This window comes from Myotis myotis, unplaced genomic scaffold (genome assembly GCF_014108235.1).
Source record: "Myotis myotis isolate mMyoMyo1 unplaced genomic scaffold, mMyoMyo1.p scaffold_m19_p_8, whole genome shotgun sequence".
NCBI lineage: Eukaryota > Metazoa > Chordata > Mammalia > Chiroptera > Vespertilionidae > Myotis > Myotis myotis.
Window position 1 is genome coordinate 19,576,777 of NW_023416390.1, and position 20,585 is coordinate 19,597,361.

General features: G+C 38.8%; 1 protein-coding gene across 2 annotated transcripts in view; it reads left to right on the plus strand.

Moving 5' to 3' along the window:
• The first annotated feature begins 259 nt into the window (after positions 1-259).
• ATIC (5-aminoimidazole-4-carboxamide ribonucleotide formyltransferase/IMP cyclohydrolase) overlaps positions 260-20,585 on the plus strand; it is a 28,739-nt gene continuing 8,413 nt past the window's right edge. Inside the window, exons 1-12 of one of the 2 annotated variants that reach the window (XM_036320027.1) lie at positions 260-385; positions 689-815; positions 3,229-3,305; positions 4,440-4,506; positions 8,535-8,623; positions 9,168-9,319; positions 9,620-9,776; positions 11,864-11,989; positions 12,813-12,920; positions 13,567-13,652; positions 14,676-14,765; positions 17,370-17,498. In XM_036320027.1, the coding sequence (XP_036175920.1) occupies positions 367-385; positions 689-815; positions 3,229-3,305; positions 4,440-4,506; positions 8,535-8,623; positions 9,168-9,319; positions 9,620-9,776; positions 11,864-11,989; positions 12,813-12,920; positions 13,567-13,652; positions 14,676-14,765; positions 17,370-17,498 (1,227 nt within the window). In that variant the 5' untranslated portion in view covers positions 260-366. Of the gene's footprint in view, positions 386-624; positions 816-3,228; positions 3,306-4,439; positions 4,507-8,534; positions 8,624-9,167; positions 9,320-9,619; positions 9,777-11,863; positions 11,990-12,812; positions 12,921-13,566; positions 13,653-14,675; positions 14,766-17,369; positions 17,499-20,585 lie in introns of those variants that run through there. The other variant, XM_036320026.1, reaches the window with a different exon arrangement.

Consider the following 20,585-nt stretch of genomic DNA (forward strand, 5'->3'; position numbering starts at 1 on the left):
CTTCCAGCCTCTGGGGACAGGATGCCAGGGGCAACGGGCGGTGGCTCCCGAGGGCGGGGACAAGCCAGGCCCGCGGGGTGAGGTTGGTTCCGGAATCTTTCAAGTGTAAATTTGGGGTCTAGGAAAGTCCGATGGAGCCCCAGCCCGCCTTCCCTCCCAGCCCGCAGGCTCCGATTTCAGGTCCTGCAATGAGCAGGGCGGGGCGCGGCGCGGGGCGGGGCGGGGCGGCGGGTCAGGTGACCCATCTGGTGCCCGCGGGTCCCGCCTCCCTCTCTTCCGGATCGAGAGCCTCCAGCCGCTCCACCTCCCTTTGCACGTGGTGTCTGCCCCGCCGCCCCGCTCGCCCCGGACCCCCGAGCGTGCACCATGGCGCCCGGCCAGCTCGGTGAGCCCCTCGCGCGTCCTCGGTGACGGGCGCAGCGCAGCCCGCGCCCCGATGCGCCCTCGCCCCGCGGTGGCGGGCGCTGGGGGGCCGGCTGCGCTGCAGGCCTGGAGGCCCCGGCCCGCTGCTGTGCGGCTGCCTGGGATCAGAATGGGGCCCCGAGTCCGGGCCGGGGGTGGCGTGGGCGGAGGTGATGGTGGCTTGAGATCCGTGACTGCCCTTCCCCAAACGCACCCCATCCCACGGCCCTGAAGAACATGCTGTCCTGTACAGCGACTGGGGAGGAAAACACGTCTTCTCTTTCAGCCTTATTCAGTGTCTCTGACAAAACCGGCCTCGTGGAATTTGCCAGGAACCTCACTTCTGTGGGTTTGAGCCTGGTCGCTTCTGGAGGGACCGCAAAAGCTCTCAGGGATGCGGGTCTGGCCGTCAGGTAAGGCACAACTTAGTGTGTAGGTTAAGTCCCATCAGAAAGTAATGCCTGCCGGGCACTGTGGGTACAGCCCGCTCTTCACCCGCGCCTCCAGTGCTGTGAGGCTGGTGCGCTGCTGGCCCCTTCATAGAAGAGGAAGGTGCTGCTCCAGGTTACAGAGTTAAGTAAGGGGCGGAGCTAGGGGTTAGAACCCCGGATGTCCTCATTTCAGGGCCCCCCTTCCAAACCACTTCTTATAAGAAATTAACTGGGGCGGGCTGTTTTGCACCACAGAGTTTATAATTTGCATAGTCTGTTTTGACTGGCTCTTTAGTAAACTGTTGACATCAAGATTCAAGCCTGCCTCCCTTCCCTGGCAGTGGTCCTCAACCTTCTGGCCCTTTATTATTATTTTTTTAAAAATATATTTCTTTATTGATTTCAGAGAGGAAGGGAGAAGGAGAGAGAGATAGAAACATCAATGATGAGAGAGAATCATTGATCGGCTGCCTCCTGCACAACCCCCTCTGGGGATTGAGCCTGTAACCCAGACATGTGCCCTTGACCCGAATGGAACCTGGGAACCTTCAGTCCGAAGGCTGATGCTCTATCCACTGAGCCAAGCTGGCTAGGGCCTTCTGGCCCTTTAAATACAGTTCCGCATGTTGTGACCCAACCATAAAAGTATTTTTGTTGCTACTTCATAACTGTAATGTTGCTACTGTTATGAGTCGTAATGTAAATATCTGATATGCAGGATGGTCTTAGGCGACCCCTGTGAAAGGGTCGTTCTGCCGCCAAAGGGGTCGCGACCCACAGGTTGCGAACCGCTGCTAGCATCTTTGGTAACCATATGAAGTCATAAAATCTACCATTCATTCATTCCTTCATCCACATCTATTCAGTAACCCACCCAAGTGATGGGGAGAAGGAATAATCAGCAAAAGAAAGATCAGGCTGCAGTTCTTGACATCAAGGAGCTGGCATTCTAGCGGGAGAGGGAGTAACCGCTGAAAATGTAGAAAATGAAAAAGGCTTTCATAAACTGATGTGAGAATTCGGAGGAAGGCCATCCCCATCCTGAAATATTTTAGCAAAGGAGTGAGAGGCCTGTCTGCTTTTGTTGTCATGTTGGAGATGTTGCTGCTTGACCTCTAGATCCATGGAGAGGTCAGGGATTACCTTTTTCATCTTGTAATCCTGCCCTGAGTGGCCAGTACACCGCTTCCCTAAATCCACTAAGTTCATGTGGCAAACATGCCTTACTGTACATGCTCCAAAGTCTTTTTGCAGCACCACTCTGATGTTTGCACCACAACCCCTAAGAATCATGGGAGGTGGGGCGGAGAGAATCCAAAGTCTGAACTGTTCTTTCCATTGTCCCCATGTTGGGTTGTTTGTAGTTGGACCCTTCAGGTTAAGCAAGGTCCTCTCTGTATCCCCTTTCCCTCTCCATCCAACTTCGTATTATGGAGACATTTCAGACATAAAAAGAGACAAGTATGAGCCCTCGTGTTGCATACCTATCCTCCAGTTTAAATATTTATCAACTCTTTAGTCTTGTTTTTTACCTCTACCTATTCCTGGTTTAGCCCCATTGTGATGATGTCTTTTTTTTAAATTTGGGAATGTCAATATGTTTCCTATTAAGGTGAGGCTGACTGTTAACACTTTTAAATATATATTAACTCACGTAATCCCTACACCAACTCAGTATAGAACTGCCTTTTCTTTTTTTAACTATTATCCTCAGTTGGAGAAGCTGGATTTTATTTTTTAAAGTCTTGGAAAGAGAATTTTTTGAAAGCATTTTTATTGATTTTTAGAGGGAAAGTGAAAAATCAATCAGCTGCCCCCTGCCTACAGGGGATCAAGCCTGCAACCCAGGCATGTGTCTTGACCAGGAATAGAATGGTCAGCCTTTCGGTTCACTGGATGACAACCAACAGAACAGGAAATAAAGGGAATTTTTAAAAAAATGATTTTCTATTTAATTTTTTAATTTATTGATTTGAAAGAGAGAGAGGAAAGGGGGGAGGGAGAGGGAGAGAAACATTGATTTGTTCTTCCACTTACTTATTCATTGGTTGCTTCTTGTATGTGCCCTGACCAGGGATTGAACCCACAACCTCGGCATATTTGGCGGATGCTCTCACCAACTGAGCTACTGGGCCAGGGCTCTGGGAAAGTGAATTTAAATTGGAAATCATAATGTCACCAACCCTCTTTATATTGGAACTGGGAGTCCTTGGGAAAATTCAGTCATTTGCAAATGGCCCTCCTTAATCTACTCAGAATTTTGAAAATTCAGGTGCTGAAAAATTTCTCATAATGAAAACAGTAGGCTTAATGTTAGAAGAAGCTGTGGAATAGTGTGAAATGTGAGTGACAGTTAAGTAGAAAGAGGAGAAATGTTCTGTTTATCTATTTTCAGAGATGTCTCTGAGCTGACGGGGTTTCCCGAAATGTTAGGGGGCCGTGTGAAAACCTTGCACCCTGCAGTCCATGCTGGTATGTAGTGGGTATTTTCAATTTAAAATAATTAGTGGCTTTCAGGATAGTTTAGTTGATTACTTTATAGAATAAACAAAGAAAAGGGAAAAAATCTGTAGGTTATAGTGATTGCGTCAACATTTGCTGCTAAAGTTCATAATACATTAGAACTTGTTTAAAATCTAGTTTGCTTTTTATGTGATGAATTCAGATTGTTTTCTTTTGCTTGCTGTTAGTGCTAACCTGAGAATTAACTTAGTGATAGTTCCTGCTGGAGTTAATGAAAATATTTTGATCTTATGAGTGAAAAGATTTTATCATTATTCAAACTTAGCATACAGCATGATCATATAACTGACTTTCAAAAGAATTCTTCAAAGTACTTGACTTTGTTCGTTCATTTGAGACAACAAATTGAATATCATTCAAAAATAGTGAAAAACAAGTATATTGTCAACTTACCAGTTACAGTAAAATATGGCAGAATAAAAGGCTGTAAGGCTAAGAATTAAGACAAGCCATTTACTTATTGGAGCACATAGATGAAACTGGCAACAGATATGGGAAAATTCCTTTTACATTTTGTTAAGAAAAGAGGAAAGAAGTGCGCATAAATGCTGATGGAAGGAGACTTGACTTGGGGTGACAAAACACAATACAATAAGTAATTGATGTACTGTAGAACTGTACACCTGAAACCTATATAATTTTATTAACCAATGTCACCCCAATAAATTCAATAAAAATTTTTAAAACAGAAAAGAGGGATCAGGAACTGATAAAAAATACTTTTTTAAAATATATTTTTATTGATTTCAGGGGGGAAGGGAGAGGAAGAAAGAGAAACAAATGATGAGAGAGAATCATTGATCGACTGCCTCCTGCCCCTTACTGGGAAATCAAGTTCAAAACCCTGGCACGTGCCCTGACGGAATCAAATCATGACCTTCTGGTTTATAGGTCGGTGCTTAGCAACACTGGCTGGGCAAAAAGAGATTTTTAAATATACCCACTAATCTTATTTTAACTATGTGTTTGGTATTCTTAACTAGGCTATATTAGAAATTTCAACTTGATTGAGGGACTATATTAGAAAGAAGTGCCTTATTCTGGCTTGTTTTTTGAACTAATATTTTAACTTTGTTAAATTAGGAATCTTGGCTCGTAATATCCCAGAAGATAATGCTGACATGGCCAGACTTGATTTCAATCTTATAAGGTAAATTCAAAGGTGAATTTTTAATACAGGAACAAAGACGAAGAGTATGCCAAACCTGATGCCCCTTTTTATCGAGGGGAACACTTAAAGCTTAAGATTGTCTAATAACTAAGCTGTACACCCAAAACCAATACAAAATAAAATAGAAAAGATACCATTAGGTTTAGTTTTATAATTGTTGACTATAAACATTTATTGAGTACCTTCTGTGTCATGTTGTACGTGCTAGCATTTTGGTTTTGCCAAGTATATATCACCAAAATGGGTACTTAAACTAAAAACAACCTTTGCTTTTTTTAGGAAGTTATGATGTAAATTTTCATACATATAAGCAACTTAATTATTTGTATAAAGTTATTCACTGTTTTTTTTTTAAAATATATAAACAGCTTTATTTGGATACAATTCACATACCATACAATTTCCCAATTTAAAATATGCAACTCAGTAGTTTTTTTATATTCAGAGTTGTGCAGCCATCACCACAGTTAATATTAGAACATACTTACCGCTTCCCTCAAAAACCCCCCAAAAATAGCCACTAGCATTCATTCTTCATTTCCCCAAACATCCTCTAGCCCTAAGCAACCACCAGTATATTTTTGTCTGTATGGATTTACCTGCACCGAACATGTCAGATCAGTGGAATCCTACAAGATGTGGTCCTATGGGATTACCTTCTTTGCATGTTATGACATCAGTACTTCGGAGTTTTTTTTGTTGTTTTTTAAGAGGCAACAAGCACTTATTAGAGATTTTTTTTTTTTTAAAGCTATTCCTGAAAGCACTGATTCAGGCAGAAACCTAAAATGTATTTTGATTAGGAGACAAAGGCAAAAGGCATTTATGAGAAAGGGAAGGAGAAATTATATCAGTAGAAGGAAGGCATTTCTGTTGGTGGAGATAAGCTGACTTAGTGACACTAAGTCTAAACAATGTTTTTAATTTTCAGCCGGAAGTCATCCGTTCAGTAGTCACAATATAGAGTGTCCCCCAAAAGGGCAGTTCCTATGGGATGGCAGCTCCAACTCAAATGTAAAGCTACATGGTTTATACTATTTTTTTTTATTTTCCTTCTTTTGATCAAGATATTTCCTTGAAAGCATCACTGATCAATTTTATTAGAAAGCACTATCAGTAATTAGTTTTTGCTGTAAAGTAATTCATTGTATGAATATGCCTCATTTATCAGTTCATTAGTTGATGGGCATTTGGATTGTTTCTATTTTTTGCATGTTAAGAATAATGCAGTTATGAACGTTCATGTACAAGCTTTTCTTTAATAGGCTATTTTCATTTCTCTTGGGTATATACCCACAAGTAGAATTCCTTGGTTTTATGGTAACTCTGTTTAAACTTTTAAGGAACTGCCATATTGTTTTCAAAGTGCTAGATCATCCTATATAATAAAAACCCTAATATGCAAATTGACCAAATGGCAGAATGACCGTTCGCTATGACGTGCACTGACCACCAGGGGGCAGACACTCAATGCAGGAGCTGCCCCTTGGTGGTCAGTGCATTTCCATAGGGGAAGTGCCGCTCAGCCAGAAGCCAGGCTCACAGCTCTCGGCTCACAGCTGGCGGTGGCAGGAGCCTCTGCTGCAGGTAGGCCATAAGGAGCGAGGGGTCCTAGACTGTGAGAGGGCACAGCCAGGCTGAGGGACCACCCCCCCCCCTCAGTGCACGAATGTTATGTACCAGGCCTCTAGTTGTACATAATATCCTACAGCATTGTACAAGGACCCTAATTCTCCACAGCCTCACGTAAAATATTTGTTATGTATTATTTTGATCTGTCCATCCTAGTGGATGTGATGTTGTATCTCATTGTCATTATGCTTTGCATTTCCTAATGATGTTGAGTATCTTTTCATGTGCTTATTGGCTATGTATATATCTTTGGAGAAATGTCTGTTCAGATCCTTTGCCCATTTTTTAATTGATTTATTTCTCTTTTTATTATTAAGTTATCCCATTCCATGGGCTGTTTTCACTTTGTGGTGTCCTTTGTAGAGTTTTTTTGGGGGTATTATACTTTTGTCTTTGATTCTCTGAAAGTTAGTTTTTATGTAGAGGTGTGAGGTAGGGGTGCAACTGTATTCTTTTGTATGTGGCTACCCAGTTGTCCCAGCATCACTTGTTGAAAAGACTATTCTTTTCTTATTGAATGATCTTGGCACACTTGGTCTATATCTCTGTTGTTATGCCAGCACTATACCATTACTGTAGCTCTGTGATAAATTTTGAAATTGAGAAGTGTGAATCCTCCAACTTTGTTCTTTGTTTTCCTTTTCAAGTTTGTTTTGGCTATTCATGGTCCCTTGCATTTCCATATGAATCTCAACTTGTCCATTTCTTCAAAAGAAGGAAGTTGAAGTGGGATTGTGTTGAATCTGTAGATTAATTTGGATAATATTGCCATCTTGGCAATATTAAATCTTTCAGTCCATAAACATGGGATGTCTTTTCATTTATTTAGATTTCCAGTAATGTTTTGTACGGCTTCATACACAAATCTTACTTTTGTTAAATGTATTCTTAATTTTTTTTGTTTTATAAGTAGATAATATTATAAGTAGAATTGTTTTCTTGATTTCACTTTCAGATTGTTCAAATATCCTGCAACTTTGCTGAACTCATTAATGCTAATGGGGGTTTTTTGTGTGTGGATTTCTTAGTATTTTCTATTTATAAGGTCATGTCACTTGCTAAGATAGCTTCACTTCTTCCCTTAGTCTTGATGCCTTTTATTCCGTTTTCTCTGCGATTTGACCTGGCTAGAATCTCCAGTACACTGTTAAATGGAAGTGGTAAGGGTGGACATTCTTGTCTTGTTCCTGAGCTTAGAGGAAAGCATTCAGTCATTCACCTTTAAGTATAAAGTTAGCAATGGGTGTTTCTTAAATACCATTTATCATGTTAAGCAAGTTCTCTTCTTAATTTGTTGAGTGTTATCATGAATGAGTGTTCAGTTTTGACAAATGCTATTAGTGCATCTGTTTAAATGATCAGGTGGTTTTTGTCCTTTATGTTATATTAGCTGATTTTTAGATGTTAAACAAACCATACTTGGCTATGGTATATACCTCTTTTAATATTTTGCTGGATTCAGTTTGCTGATATTTTGTTGAAGACTTTTGTGTAAGTATTTGTAAGAGATACTGGTCTTTTTCTTGTGACATTTTGTCTGGGAAATGTTCCCCTCCTCTTCTCTTTTTTTAACAGTTTTTCTAGTTGAACTTATTTCACTGGGGTACCTGCAACAGAACGCCTCACATTGCAGCCATAGGAGTGGAACTGCTTCACTAGTTGTTCATTTTAGATCAGTTCTGTATTTTAAATTGTTCTTTTGGCCTTCCATTGTTTTTCCTTTTTAATTTAAATTTAATACAAAATTACTCATTTCAGCTGTACACTCCAGTGAGTAGACATTATATAACTTAGTGATCATTCCAATAAATCTTATACCCATCTGACACCATACGGAGTTATTAAAATATTAATGATGTATTCCCTTTTATATCCCCATGACTATTTTGTGACGACCAATCTGTACTTAATCCTTTCACCTTTTGTATATGACCTCTCTGAAGACAAAACAAATATTTTACCCTTAGACTTTCCATCATTTCTCATCATTGTACATAATCCATTGGAAATAGAATCTAAACTTGAATGATTACATCCCAATATGAGGATAGTCTCTGTAGCCTTGTATTTTCCATTTCTGTTAAGATTTTTAAAGTTTTTTTATGGTTTGATAGTGTAATGGGCAGCTAGGTTTATCCAGGCAGCAACAATGTATATTGAGAGCATCTGCTCTTAAGCTACTTCTATTAACCTATGCTCAGCCACATGGGAGATTTGACTTTTCAACATAACTTTAGACTTCTAACCTGTCAGGCTCACAGTTTACGCTTTAGATCTTTTTGGGTTTTGGTTGTGTATTAATAGCGACTGACCTATTTTTCCTACATAGCTGCCATGTAAGTTGAATTTTAATGACAGGTATGTTCTTCTTTTAGAGTTGTGGTTTGTAATCTGTATCCCTTTGTGAAGACAGTGGCTTCTCCGGATGTAACAGTTGAAAAGGCTGTTGAGCAAATTGATATTGGTAAGTTGGGAAAACCATTATTTGAAGACTGACAGAGGAGAGGTTTATTTAAATTTTAACTAAAATTTAATTAAGCAAGATTTTGTTTTGAAATTCACTACTGAGGGAGTAGGAAATAGTTACTGCTCCCAGATTGTACTCTGGGAGGACTCTAATTTATCTATATTTTCACAGCTATTTCTTTTTTTAAATATACTTTTATTGATTTTAGAGAGGAAGGGAGTGGGAGAGAGAGCTAGAAACATTAATGTTAAGAGAAAATCATTGATCAGCTGCCTCCTGCACACTTCATACTGGGCATCAAGCCCACAACCTGGGCATGTGCCCTTGACTGCAAATCGAACCATGACCCGGTTCATAGGTTGACACTCAGCCACCGAGCCATGCTGGCTGGGGTGAAGCTATTTCTCTGTGTAGGGATTCACTTGGGTTGTCTTCTTCCCTATTGTTTAAGTCAAGAATTAAGTAGTGGTATGTGTACAGTAACCGTATTGCAAAGAGGTTAACCGATGTGAAAATACAAATCCTGTTTTGTTTTTGAAAGGTGGGGTAACCCTGTTGAGAGCAGCAGCCAAAAACCACGCTCGAGTGACCGTAGTGTGCGAGCCGCAGGACTACGCCGCCGTGTCCACAGAGATGCAGAACTCCGACAGCAAAGACACCTCCTTGGAGACCAGGCGCCAGTTGGCCTTGAAGGTGAGAGTGCACTTTTACATGGTGCCTTGTTTGCAAAACCAAACGGTACTCAGTTCTTACTAGTTTGTATTATCCACCAGGACCTGCTTGGAGGGAGCTGCTTCCTTTTTGTTATAAATACAGACACCAAATATTAGAGAGAGAGTCCCTTAAAAAGATCAACAGAGCATTGGAAAGGGAATAATTCACAGTGCTGTTTAGTATTATTTGGGGTGTAGTTGACTGTATGCTAAAATAAAACCATTTTGTTCCCACTGGGAAATGCTGCATGTGGATTCACCAAAGTTCCACTTTTTGTAGGCTTTCACTCACACGGCACAATATGATGCAGCAATTTCAGATTACTTCAGGAGACAGTATAGTAAAGGAATATCTCAGATGCCCTTGCGGTACGGAATGAACCCTCATCAAACGCCAGCCCAGTTGTACACATTGCAGCCCAAGCTTCCCATCACAGGTAAAGGCTGAATGTTCGGGTGCATGGTTTGCTGTGTCCATAATTTTCATTATTAGGGTTTACTCTTTGTTCTATATTCCGTGGATTTTGGTAAACGCATGTCATGTAGTCACCTCAATAATATCACCCAGAATAGTTTCACCACCTAAAAATTCCCTACATTCCACTCCTCTCATGCCTGCAACCACAGATGTTTTTACAGTCTCCATAGTTTTATTGTTTCCAGAATGTTACAATGTTGGAATCACACACTATCCTGCCTTTCCGCACTGGCTTCTTTCACTCGGCAGTATGCATTAAGGTTTCTCCATGTCCTTTGGTGACTAGAGAGCTCATTTCTTATCACTAAATATATTCCATTGTATATGGATGTACCATAGTTGGTTTTTCCATTCACTTACTGAAGGACATAAAAAATGAAAGGACAATTTTTGACAGTTATAAATATAAACTGCTAAAAACATTCAAGTATAGGTTTTTGTGTGCCCATGTTTTCAACTCATTTGTATAAATACCTAATATTTTTGCCCGACCAGCATGGCTTAGGGGTTGAGCATCGACTTAATGAACCTGCAGTCACAGTTCAATTCCTGGTCAGGGCACATGCTGGGGTTACAGTCTTGATATCCGCAGTGGGGGACATGCAGGAGGCAGCCGATCAATGATTCTCTCTCATGATTGATTTTTACATCTCTCCCTCCCTTCCTCTCTGAAATCGATAAAAATGTTTTTTAAGAAGTTTAAAAAGAAATAAAAAATAAATACCTAATATTTTCTCTTATTATTTACTATTTATTGCCTATTTTGTTTCTCCTATACCTCTCCTAGAAGCTCCATGAAGACAGTCAATTTGGGGAGAGATGGGGCCTATTTCATTCATAGCTAATATCTCAAGTACCTAGGACAATGCCTAATATTGCAGTAGGTACTCAGTAAATATATGTGTGGGGTGTGTGTGTGTGTATTTATTTATTTCAGAGAGAGAGGGATAGCAGCACCAGTGATGAGAATCATTGATTAGCTGCCTTCTACATGCCCCACACTGGGAATCAAACCCATAATGAGTATGTGCCCTGATTGGGAATCGAACCGTGACCTCCTAGTTCATAGGTCGATGCTCAACCACTGAGCCATGCTGGCCAGGCGTCAGTAAATATCTGGCAAAGTTTTACATTTAATAGTATTTAGTACCTAAGATAACACAAAGGAAATGCAATTATTAATAAAATCGATTTTAATTAATGGCCCACAATTTTTTAAAGTGTGTGAACTTAAAAATATTTATTCATAAGAGGTATTAACTTCTAAGAAATCCTGCCTTTGTTAAGAAAATGCAGAGCTCTGAATGGCAGTCTTCTTTTTAACTGTGTTTCCAGTTTAAGCAGAACCTACTGAGTTGGATGTAAATGAAGAAAAAAGTACACTTTTCCCTCCTTTCACAGCTCTTGGCACTTTGGTTTGTGATATTATGTCTTAAATCAACAAAGCTTGTAACTTAAATTTTATACTGTCTCTGCAATTGCCATACTTGATTAATCTTAGTTCTATACTGAAATGGATCCCTAGTTATCACTAGTGTTGTCATTCTATCTCCCTTCCTGGATTGCTGTTTTAAAAAAATTTATTTTTGATCTCAGAGGGGGAGGGGGAAGGGGGGAGGGGGGAGAGAGAGAGAGAGAGAGAGAGAGAGAGAGACATATCAATAATGAGAGAGAATCGTTGGCCGGCTGCCTCCTGCATGCCCCACCCTGGGGATCGAGCCTATAACCTAGGTGCCTACAACCCAGGTATGTTGACAGGGAATCGAACCATGACCTGGTTCATAGGTCGACACTCACCCACTGAGCCACGCCAGCTGGGCTCTGGATCGCTCTTGGTTTATTTCTACATTGGCTGGATTTGGTCATATGTGTGCACATGTGCATGTGTGTTTTAACTTTTCTCATCAAGTTCTTATATATGTTTGTGTAGATCTGTTTGCCTCTTCCCTTAAAACGAATCTGTGCAGTTTTGATACATGCTTTAAGAAATGTACACATGTCTGACCTATTGACCCAGGTGGTAATGTTGGTACATTTTTTATGTAGTTCTAAATGGAGCCCCTGGATTTATAAACTTGTGTGATGCTTTGAATGCCTGGCAGCTGGTGAAGGAACTCAAAGAAGCCTTAAGCATTCCAGCTGCTGCCTCTTTCAAGCATGTCAGCCCAGCAGGTAAAGCATTGCATGCGGGAGCTGTTCCAAATGCACTTCTTTCTCATTGTAATAAGAACTGGTGAGTTCCTATGGGAATGTAGACATTCTTTGAAGTCTGAAGCCATTTTTTTTCTCAAGCCCGTTAACACTTTCAATATAGTAACATCATAAAATCTGATAATAAAATAGCATACAAAAATATATACAAACATACATCATTGTGAGATGGGAAGGTTAGGAACTAGTTGTTTTGGTAGTGGAAACGTGAAGTTTTAAAAAAGAAAACCGTAAAATGACTTAATGCAGTGTGACTAAATAGTTTCCCACCTGTTGGAAGATGGAACTGAGTGGCCTAAAGAAGTTATTCTTAGGACACTTTATCTGTAACGTTATAGCCATTGTGTGAGATACTTTTCTGCTTTTTTACACTTAAGTCAACATCACCAGATCTCTTGACAGCCCGACACATAAATTCATCCTCCGATGGTGATTCAATGTTAGAGTGACATGAGCCGGAAAGAAGCGAACGTCATATGGTATGAAGCAGGATGGAGAGAGTCAGCACTGAAGTAAACCAGCTTCATACACATGCCTGGTGCTGGCCAACTTCAGACACGTGGCTCTGTTGTCAGAGGCTAGAGAGGGGAGATTCTCTCCTCACCTCCCCGACGACTCTATTCTTTATGTTTGATTATCTGGCCAAACAGATTTTTGTTTAATTTGGCACAGGTGCTAGAAATTACGCTGCGTAGACAATGTTAAGGAAAACTGTTGTCTTCATTTACATGTTGACAAGTAATAACTTGAAGGTTTGGGCTTATTTTCCGGTTTTCTCTCTCAGGCGCTGCTGTTGGAGTTCCCCTTAGTGAAGATGAGGCCAAAGTGTGCATGGTCTATGACATGTATAAAACCCTCACACCCATAGCCACTGCCTATGCACGAGCAAGAGGTCAGAAGAATAACGGGGGTTTTGTGGTGTTTTGGTTTGTTTTGTTGTTTTTTTAACAGAAAAAGCAATATTTTATCCGAAATAGAATAAAATAGTAATAACTCTTTTTCATTATAAGATTTTAAAGTATCTTTGTTTTTTATTTATACTTCTGAATGATTGTATGAGTGTCTCGGAATAAATTTGTTTATAAAAGTGTGTTAGCATTTTAATGTAATAAATGGAAACATAATTGGAATCTGATGCATGTAATTTCAGATTAGGCTGTTGAATGCATTTGAATTGCTTAATATATGACTAAAATCGCATGGTTATTTCAGCTATACTGAATTTGGTTAGAATTATGTTTCATACATATTTAATTTGTGAGTTTAATAACCTGTGAATGTTATTATAACATTTATGGGAGATTACCAAGAAACCTGATGTTATCGTTTACCTTCTATGACAGGGGTTAGCCAACTATGGCTCACGGACAGGATCTAGCCCGCCACCTGTTTTTTGTAAATGGTTTGATTGGAACAGGGTCACGTCCCTTTGTCGATGTTGTGTCAATGGCTGGTTAGAACTACATAGTTCAGTGGTCACATGAGAAACCATGTGGCCACAAAGCTTTAAAAAACACTATCATAATTTTTATTTTCAGGGGCCGATAGGATGTCTTCATTTGGTGACTTTGTTGCCTTATCTGATATATGTGATGTCCCTACTGCCAAAATTATCTCCAGAGAGGTTAGTGGGCATTCGTGTATCCTGATCCATGCATGACTGAGTCAAGCTTTTATTTGTTCAGGGTTTACTGAAACCTTAACCTTTAATAGTTATATTTATAACTATAAATTAATTTATCATTTAAAATGTTCATATTTTATGTAGAACACAAATCTTGACTGAATTATAATTTCTAAATTTAGTGAATTAATGTTTCAAATACATATTTGGCAGTTAAGTTTTAATTATTCAGTTTTTTAAAATTTTCTAATAATTGTTATCTTAATTCCAAAGTTATTTTTTCTGAAGAGCAGAGGATGCCATCTTGGGTGGTGATGCAATAATGAACTTTACTGTAAAGCTCCATGAGTCTATAACAAAAGAGATTGTATAATGGGAAAGATTATAAACTACTCTGAAAAGCTAATCTGAGTGCCAAACAAGTATTCCAGAAAAGTGAGGGTGGCACTGGGAATGAGGAGACAGACGGAAAAAAAAAAAAGATAGCTCAAATAGCTTAAAGAGGGGGGAAAAAAGGCAGAAGTGAAGGCTAAAGGGACATGTGGCTTGACAATATTCATGGGATTCTTTCCATGACCACTGTCATCTCCAACCAGAACATGCTCTTCTAATGCAAAACACCACCCCATAAGCAGAATAGTAAGAAATCGTTTATCTTCCTAAGGGTATTAGAACAAATCATTCACATATTAGTTAAAATGGAAATAACAACCAAAAACTTTGAAAGGACAGCAGATGAGATGAGTTCAGCGATAGAACATTACTTTCTAACATAGGCTTATCTTTCCCAATCTAGTACAGTAAGTGTGTCCTCACTTAAGGTTGTAGATAGGTTCTGTGACTTTAAGCAAAAAGAGGAAACCAATTAATGATTAAATGCAATTAAGTTCCTCTGGCAACTCATCCACAGAATGACATTATTTGAGGGCCTGCTGGATTAGCATTATCTGTTGGAGGTAGGAATGAGAATATGCGGCAGCATTATTTGATTAGGTGTTTAAAACAGAAAATATTTATTTATAGGTATCTGATGGTATTATTGCCCCAGGATATGAAGAAGAAGCTTTGACAATACTTTCTAAAAAGAAAAATGGGAACTACTGTGTTCTTCAGGTTAGTGAATTTCATGTCTAAAACAATAATTTGCTCTTTCATTTTGTGTCTCTTTCACCCCACATTTAATTGTCCTTTATGCTGACACTCCTGAATCCTGGCACTCCCCCCCCCTTTTTTTTTTAACTATTACTGGGTTTAAGATGAGGGTACCTTCCTTACTCCTAATAATAAATTTCTAAGCGGTTCAAATAGTGCATTTACATGGTTTTCTATTCAAAAGTTATTATAGGCCATTTGAAGAAAAGTCTCCCAACCTTCCTTTTGCCATGGTTACCTTTTTTAGGAGCATCTAACATTTAAAATTTCTTGCTGATTTTTCCTGAATTACATGTTTAGCAAAACACAATGCTTCGCCATCTTGGAATTTTGTCCTAGGTCTGTGTGTCTTATCTACACAGTTAGCATTCTTTAGCTGCTACACAATCCCTGCAATGAATAACAACCCAGGGAAAGAGAGAAATTACATAAGTGCTGTAAGTTTGATGCTTCTCCTCCTAGATATTGTAGGAGGAGAATTTTGCCTTAATGAGGATGTGTAAGGTTCCCTATTTCTCAATGCATTGCCACCACTGTGTTCTTAAACTTTTTCTTCTCAGCAGTAAGATGAAAACGGCATCTCACTGCAGTTTTAATTTCTCATTCTGCATGGGGTAAACATCTTTTCACATTTAAGAGTATTTTTATTTTCTTCTCATGAACTGTCTGCCATACTCTGCTTATTTTTCTAAGAGGTTGTTGAGATTTCTTTGCTTAACTGATTTTTGCAAGCTCTTAAGTATTAGGGAAACTAGCCCATAGTTTTATTTTACAATGGTAAGGCAAAGAGTTAGTTGAATTCAAAGTAAAAATTCATGCCAAAACCGGTTTGGCTCAGTGGATAGAGCATCTGCCTGCAGACTGAAAGGTCCCAGGTTCGATTCCGGTCAAGGGCATGTACCTGGGTTGTGGGCACATCCCCAGTAGGAGATGTGTAGGAGGCAGCTGATTGATGTTTCTCTCTCATCGATGTTTCTAACTCTCTATCTCTCTCCCTTCCTCTCTGTAAAAAAAATCAATAAAATATATATAGGAAAAAAAAATTCATGATGCTGTTTTTCAGGAAGTATTGATGTCAGAAAGTCTGTAGAATCTCAACTCCATATATGGAAATTGTTAAGTACTTATCCTTCATTGTAAAATGCCAATAATTGTGTCATTCACCATAGATTCCACATCAGCTTTTTAAGGAAAGATACCACTTTAAATATACATACTTTTTTGTCCAAGCACCTTGATAACAAATTCAACCATTCATTTAGCTGCCATTGTGTTCTCCAATTTCTGAATCGTGTCCTGCGTTGTTAGTTAAGAGTATTAAGTACACATGGCTATTAGCAGTTATGTGTAGTAACAGGGAGAATGTTCTCCAAGCCCCGAGCTCATCCGCATGACCTCTACAGCACCTGATAGTTTCATATTCAAAGGGGTGAAAAGGCTTCTGGAGCTTCCGCAGTACTTTGAGAATTTGCCTGTTTGCATATGGACACATAATGACAGCCATGGAACAATGTAATTCCTCTACCTGACTAATGACAGGTTTCTTTTGACATCTGCCAATAAGAGGGCACATCCCAATATTAGAAATTGTATAGTTCAAAGAAAAAAGGATCATTTTAGAATCCAGGAAAATGCAAATTAAGCATAATTAACAAGAGGATTTGCTTGTAAGTATACATATTAGTGCTTTTTTTTTATATATCCTCACCCGAGGATATTCTTTCATTGATTTTTAGAGAGAGGGAAAGACAGAGAGACATATCAATGTGAGATAAACACATGGATTGGCTGCCTCCTACAGGCACCCCAACCAGGCCCCGGGTCGGGGCGGAGCCTGCAACAGAGGTACCTGCCCTTGACTGGAATCAAACCTGCGACTCTTCAGTCCCCAGGCCGACGCTCTATCCACTGAGCCAAACCGACTAGGGCTACATATTAGTGCTTTTTAAGTAAAAGATCATCCAAAGGATAAGTGAAGAAATACTGTCAAGTTTAGAAAAATATCTATGGACAGACTGGTCTTACACAGATTATTCCTACATTTTATTATCTTTTGTTCAAGATTTAGGAAAGAGCAATAAATGACATAGCACCTTTCAATTAGCAAAGACAGCCGACTATCAGTCCTGTTTTTCCCCTTTCAACTTCTTTTTAACTTACAATTCAAGTGTTGGGTATTTTATAATAGATTTTCAGAAAATTAGAATTTTTTGTGCCATTGCCTGTTAGCAAATTTTGTTTTATCTGCTAATCTTTCCAAAGGGTTGTATAAATAGTGCTTTTAGCTAATGCAATAAAAAATGCACTCACTGGAATTATTGGTTCTGTTATATAAAAATGCAAACCCCCAATACCGTACAGAGTTGTAAAACCTATAAAATTTTTGGCACAAATGCTTAATGCCTGGCCTTTCTTTCATACCTGAAATGATGCTATGTATGCTAAAATAGGAAAAAAAAACACACACATAACCTTGTTTACAAAGAAATCCTTTAGATATAAATGAAATGAAGATTTTTGAGGGATGTAGGTATATTACTTTTAACTCTTCATATTTGTATTCAGATGGACCAATCTTACAATCCAGATGAAAATGAAGTTCGGACTCTCTTTGGTCTTTGTTTAAGCCAGAAGAGAAATAATGGGGTCATCGACAGGTCATTATTTAGCAATGTTGTTACCAAGAATAAAGATGTAAGTATGAAAATATCTGAACTGAATGTTAGTAATTCTGTAGCTCGTGTTTTAATATTTATAAGCTTATGCATTTATTAAGGCCCATATTTAAAATTGGTTGGTATGCAAATGCTAGTGTATCTTTGAGTCATCAGGTAATCTTGAGAGCTTAAAAAATGAATAAAAGACCATATTAGAAGCTTCCATGAATATGTACATAGAGATTTGACTTCATTTATACATAAATGGAGTCATGTCTTCTATAATTCTGTTCTGTAACTTGCCTTTTTAAATGCACTAAGCTACAAATGTGTTTCTGTGTCAGTAAACATATCCACATCTCCATCTGAAAGGCCACAGAGCAATTCATTTATAGACGTACTATGTGGATATTTAGGTGGTTTTCATTTTTAGTGCTGTGATCAGTGTTTTTGTGTAGACAAGTTTTTGTTCTTACGCTCTTAGTCATCTTTTAGGAGGACATATTCCTGGGATGATAATGATGTGTTTTGTTTTGTTTTGTAACTACGTATTATATCATTGAGTACAATAGCACTCCATGGAGGTGGGAAGAGAGCTACTATCATCTCTATTATAAAGGTCAAAAACTGTGACATAGAAGACAGTTAAGAAGTTTGCCCAAGGTTACACAATGAGCGAATAGATGAGCTTTAAATCTCTTAATTGGGCCTCCAGTTTTGAAGGATTTTTTTGCTGGGTCTAATGTTGGCTGTACTTTTTTTTCAGTACTTCAGATGTGTCACTCTTATTTTCTGGTCTTGTCTGCCTCTGTGCCTGGCATTTTTGATTGACTGCTGGTTATTGCTTATAATCAGACTATAGAGATATTTTGAGGTTTTGGATGGCATTATTTTTTCTTAAGAGGGTAGACTTATGCTTCTGGAAGGCAGATCAAATGGAAGTAGATCATCTTTATTCTGGCAGTAATGGAGCTAATTTGAATTTGGGCTTTAGTTTTTGTAAGGACTGGTCTGTTGATGGTTCACCCCTGTTCTGTGTCTGCTAGTACCACTTTTCTCTGATATACACTGAACTCCATTTTTGCCTTTTAGTCCTGTAAGACTCCAAAGCTTGCTCGACTTATTCACCTCTGAGTTTGTTGCCTGCATCTTGGAAAGTGCCTTGAGGGAAATAGCAAAGATGGTCACACTCCTTTCTCCCTCTGTCTCTGAGATTTTTGCCTGTCTTTGCTTGCTATTTTACTAGCTCTGTGTTTAGCTTTTCTGTTTGTTCTTTGAAGAGGATTAGTCTCCCACTCACTGTAATAGAAATATGGGGCTATAATCTATTCCCAGGTCTGATTCTTGAGACTAAGGAGAATTGCTGAAAATTAGCTTTAAACTCTATTGGGGAAGTTCTGTGAGTAACTATATGGTGATTAAGACATGATCTTTGTTGATTTATTGAGTATTCTTTTTTTTTTAATATATATTTATTGATTTCAGAGAGGAATGGAGAGGGGGGAGAAATAGAAACATAAAGGATGAGAAAGAATCATCCATCAGCTGCCTCATGCTCGCTTCCTACAGGGAATCAAGCCTGGAACCCAGGCACGTGCCCTTGACCAGAATATAACCCTAGACCCTTCAGTCCACAGGCCAACGCTCTATCCACTATACCAAACCAGCTATTCTTTCATTTTTAACTTTGAAAACTAATGGTGCTTTGAAGTAAAGTAACTTGTAGGCATTTTGCATACAAATATCTTTCAGCCCTTCCAATTTTTTTCTTGGCCAAGGCTGTGAGGAATTGGAATTTCCACATGGAAACAGTATTTTGCAGCAGTGTAACTTTAAACAGCTTACAATAAAGTGGCACCCTTTTATTACTTTATTAACCTGTTTGGCTAATGTATCTTTAGAAATACAGAAAGGGTATTGACCTAGATTCCATGGTATCCATGTTGACATTTGTGCCAATCTACTAAAACTCTGACTTTGTAAAGTTTTTCTTGTAGTTTTATTGGTTTAATTAATTTAGCAGTACTTGATAGGTTTTGTGCCTCTGGTTGTGCTAGCTTGGATGTGTGTGTTTATTTACAAAGATGGAGGGTATGATTTTAATTACTCATTTATCTAAATTCTTCTCTAATTATTTCATCTCCATTTTTAATAGAAATTTGGGAACTTAAGGGTGAGAATGGTGGTTTTATCCTCCTTTATGTTTCCCTCCCTCTCTTAAAGCAGGTTTTTGTAAACGAAATGGAGGCAAGCAATATGACAGAGAAAGAATTCAGAGTAATGTTTTTAAAGATGTTCAACCACCTGGATGAGAAACTCACTGTCCTATGTAAGAATGAAGAGGAAATAAAGAATGGTATCGCTGCAATAAAGAACACATTGAAAGGTTCCAACAGTAGACCAGTAAAAGCAAAGGACCGAATCAGCAAATTAGAAGACAGGGTAGAAAAAAACACCCAAGCTGAACAGCAATTGGAAAAAAACATTAAAAAGCAGGAGGAGAGTTTAAGGGAGCTTTGGGACAACATGAAACGAAACAACATACGCATAATCGGGGTGCCAGAAGAGCAAGGAATAGAAAACCTATTTGAAGAAATAATGACAGAAAACTTCCCTCACTTGGGGAAGAAAAAAGTCACACAAGCACAGAGAGTTCCAAACAACATGAAACCAAAAAGACCCACACCAAGACATATCATAATCACAATGACAAACATTAACGACAAAGAAAGAATCTTAAGAGCTGCAAGAGAGAGTCAGAAAGTTACCTACAAGGGATCTCCCATTAGACTATCAAATGATTTCTCAACAGAAACATATCTGGCCAGAAGGGAATGGAATGAAGTATACAAAGTGATGCAAAGCAATGGACTGAATCCAAGAATACTCTATCCAGCAAGGCTATCATTCATAATTGAAGGTGAAATCAGGAGCTTCGCAGACAAAAATAGGCTCAGGGAATTTATTGCCACTAAGCCAGCAATGCAAGAAATGCTAAAGGGACTGTTGTAAGAAGAAGAAATAGAAAGGGAAGAAGGGACACAGACACAAAGAATAAAGATGACAACAAAACTAGTACCTATCAATAATAACCTAAAACGTAAATGGAGTAAATGCTCCAATC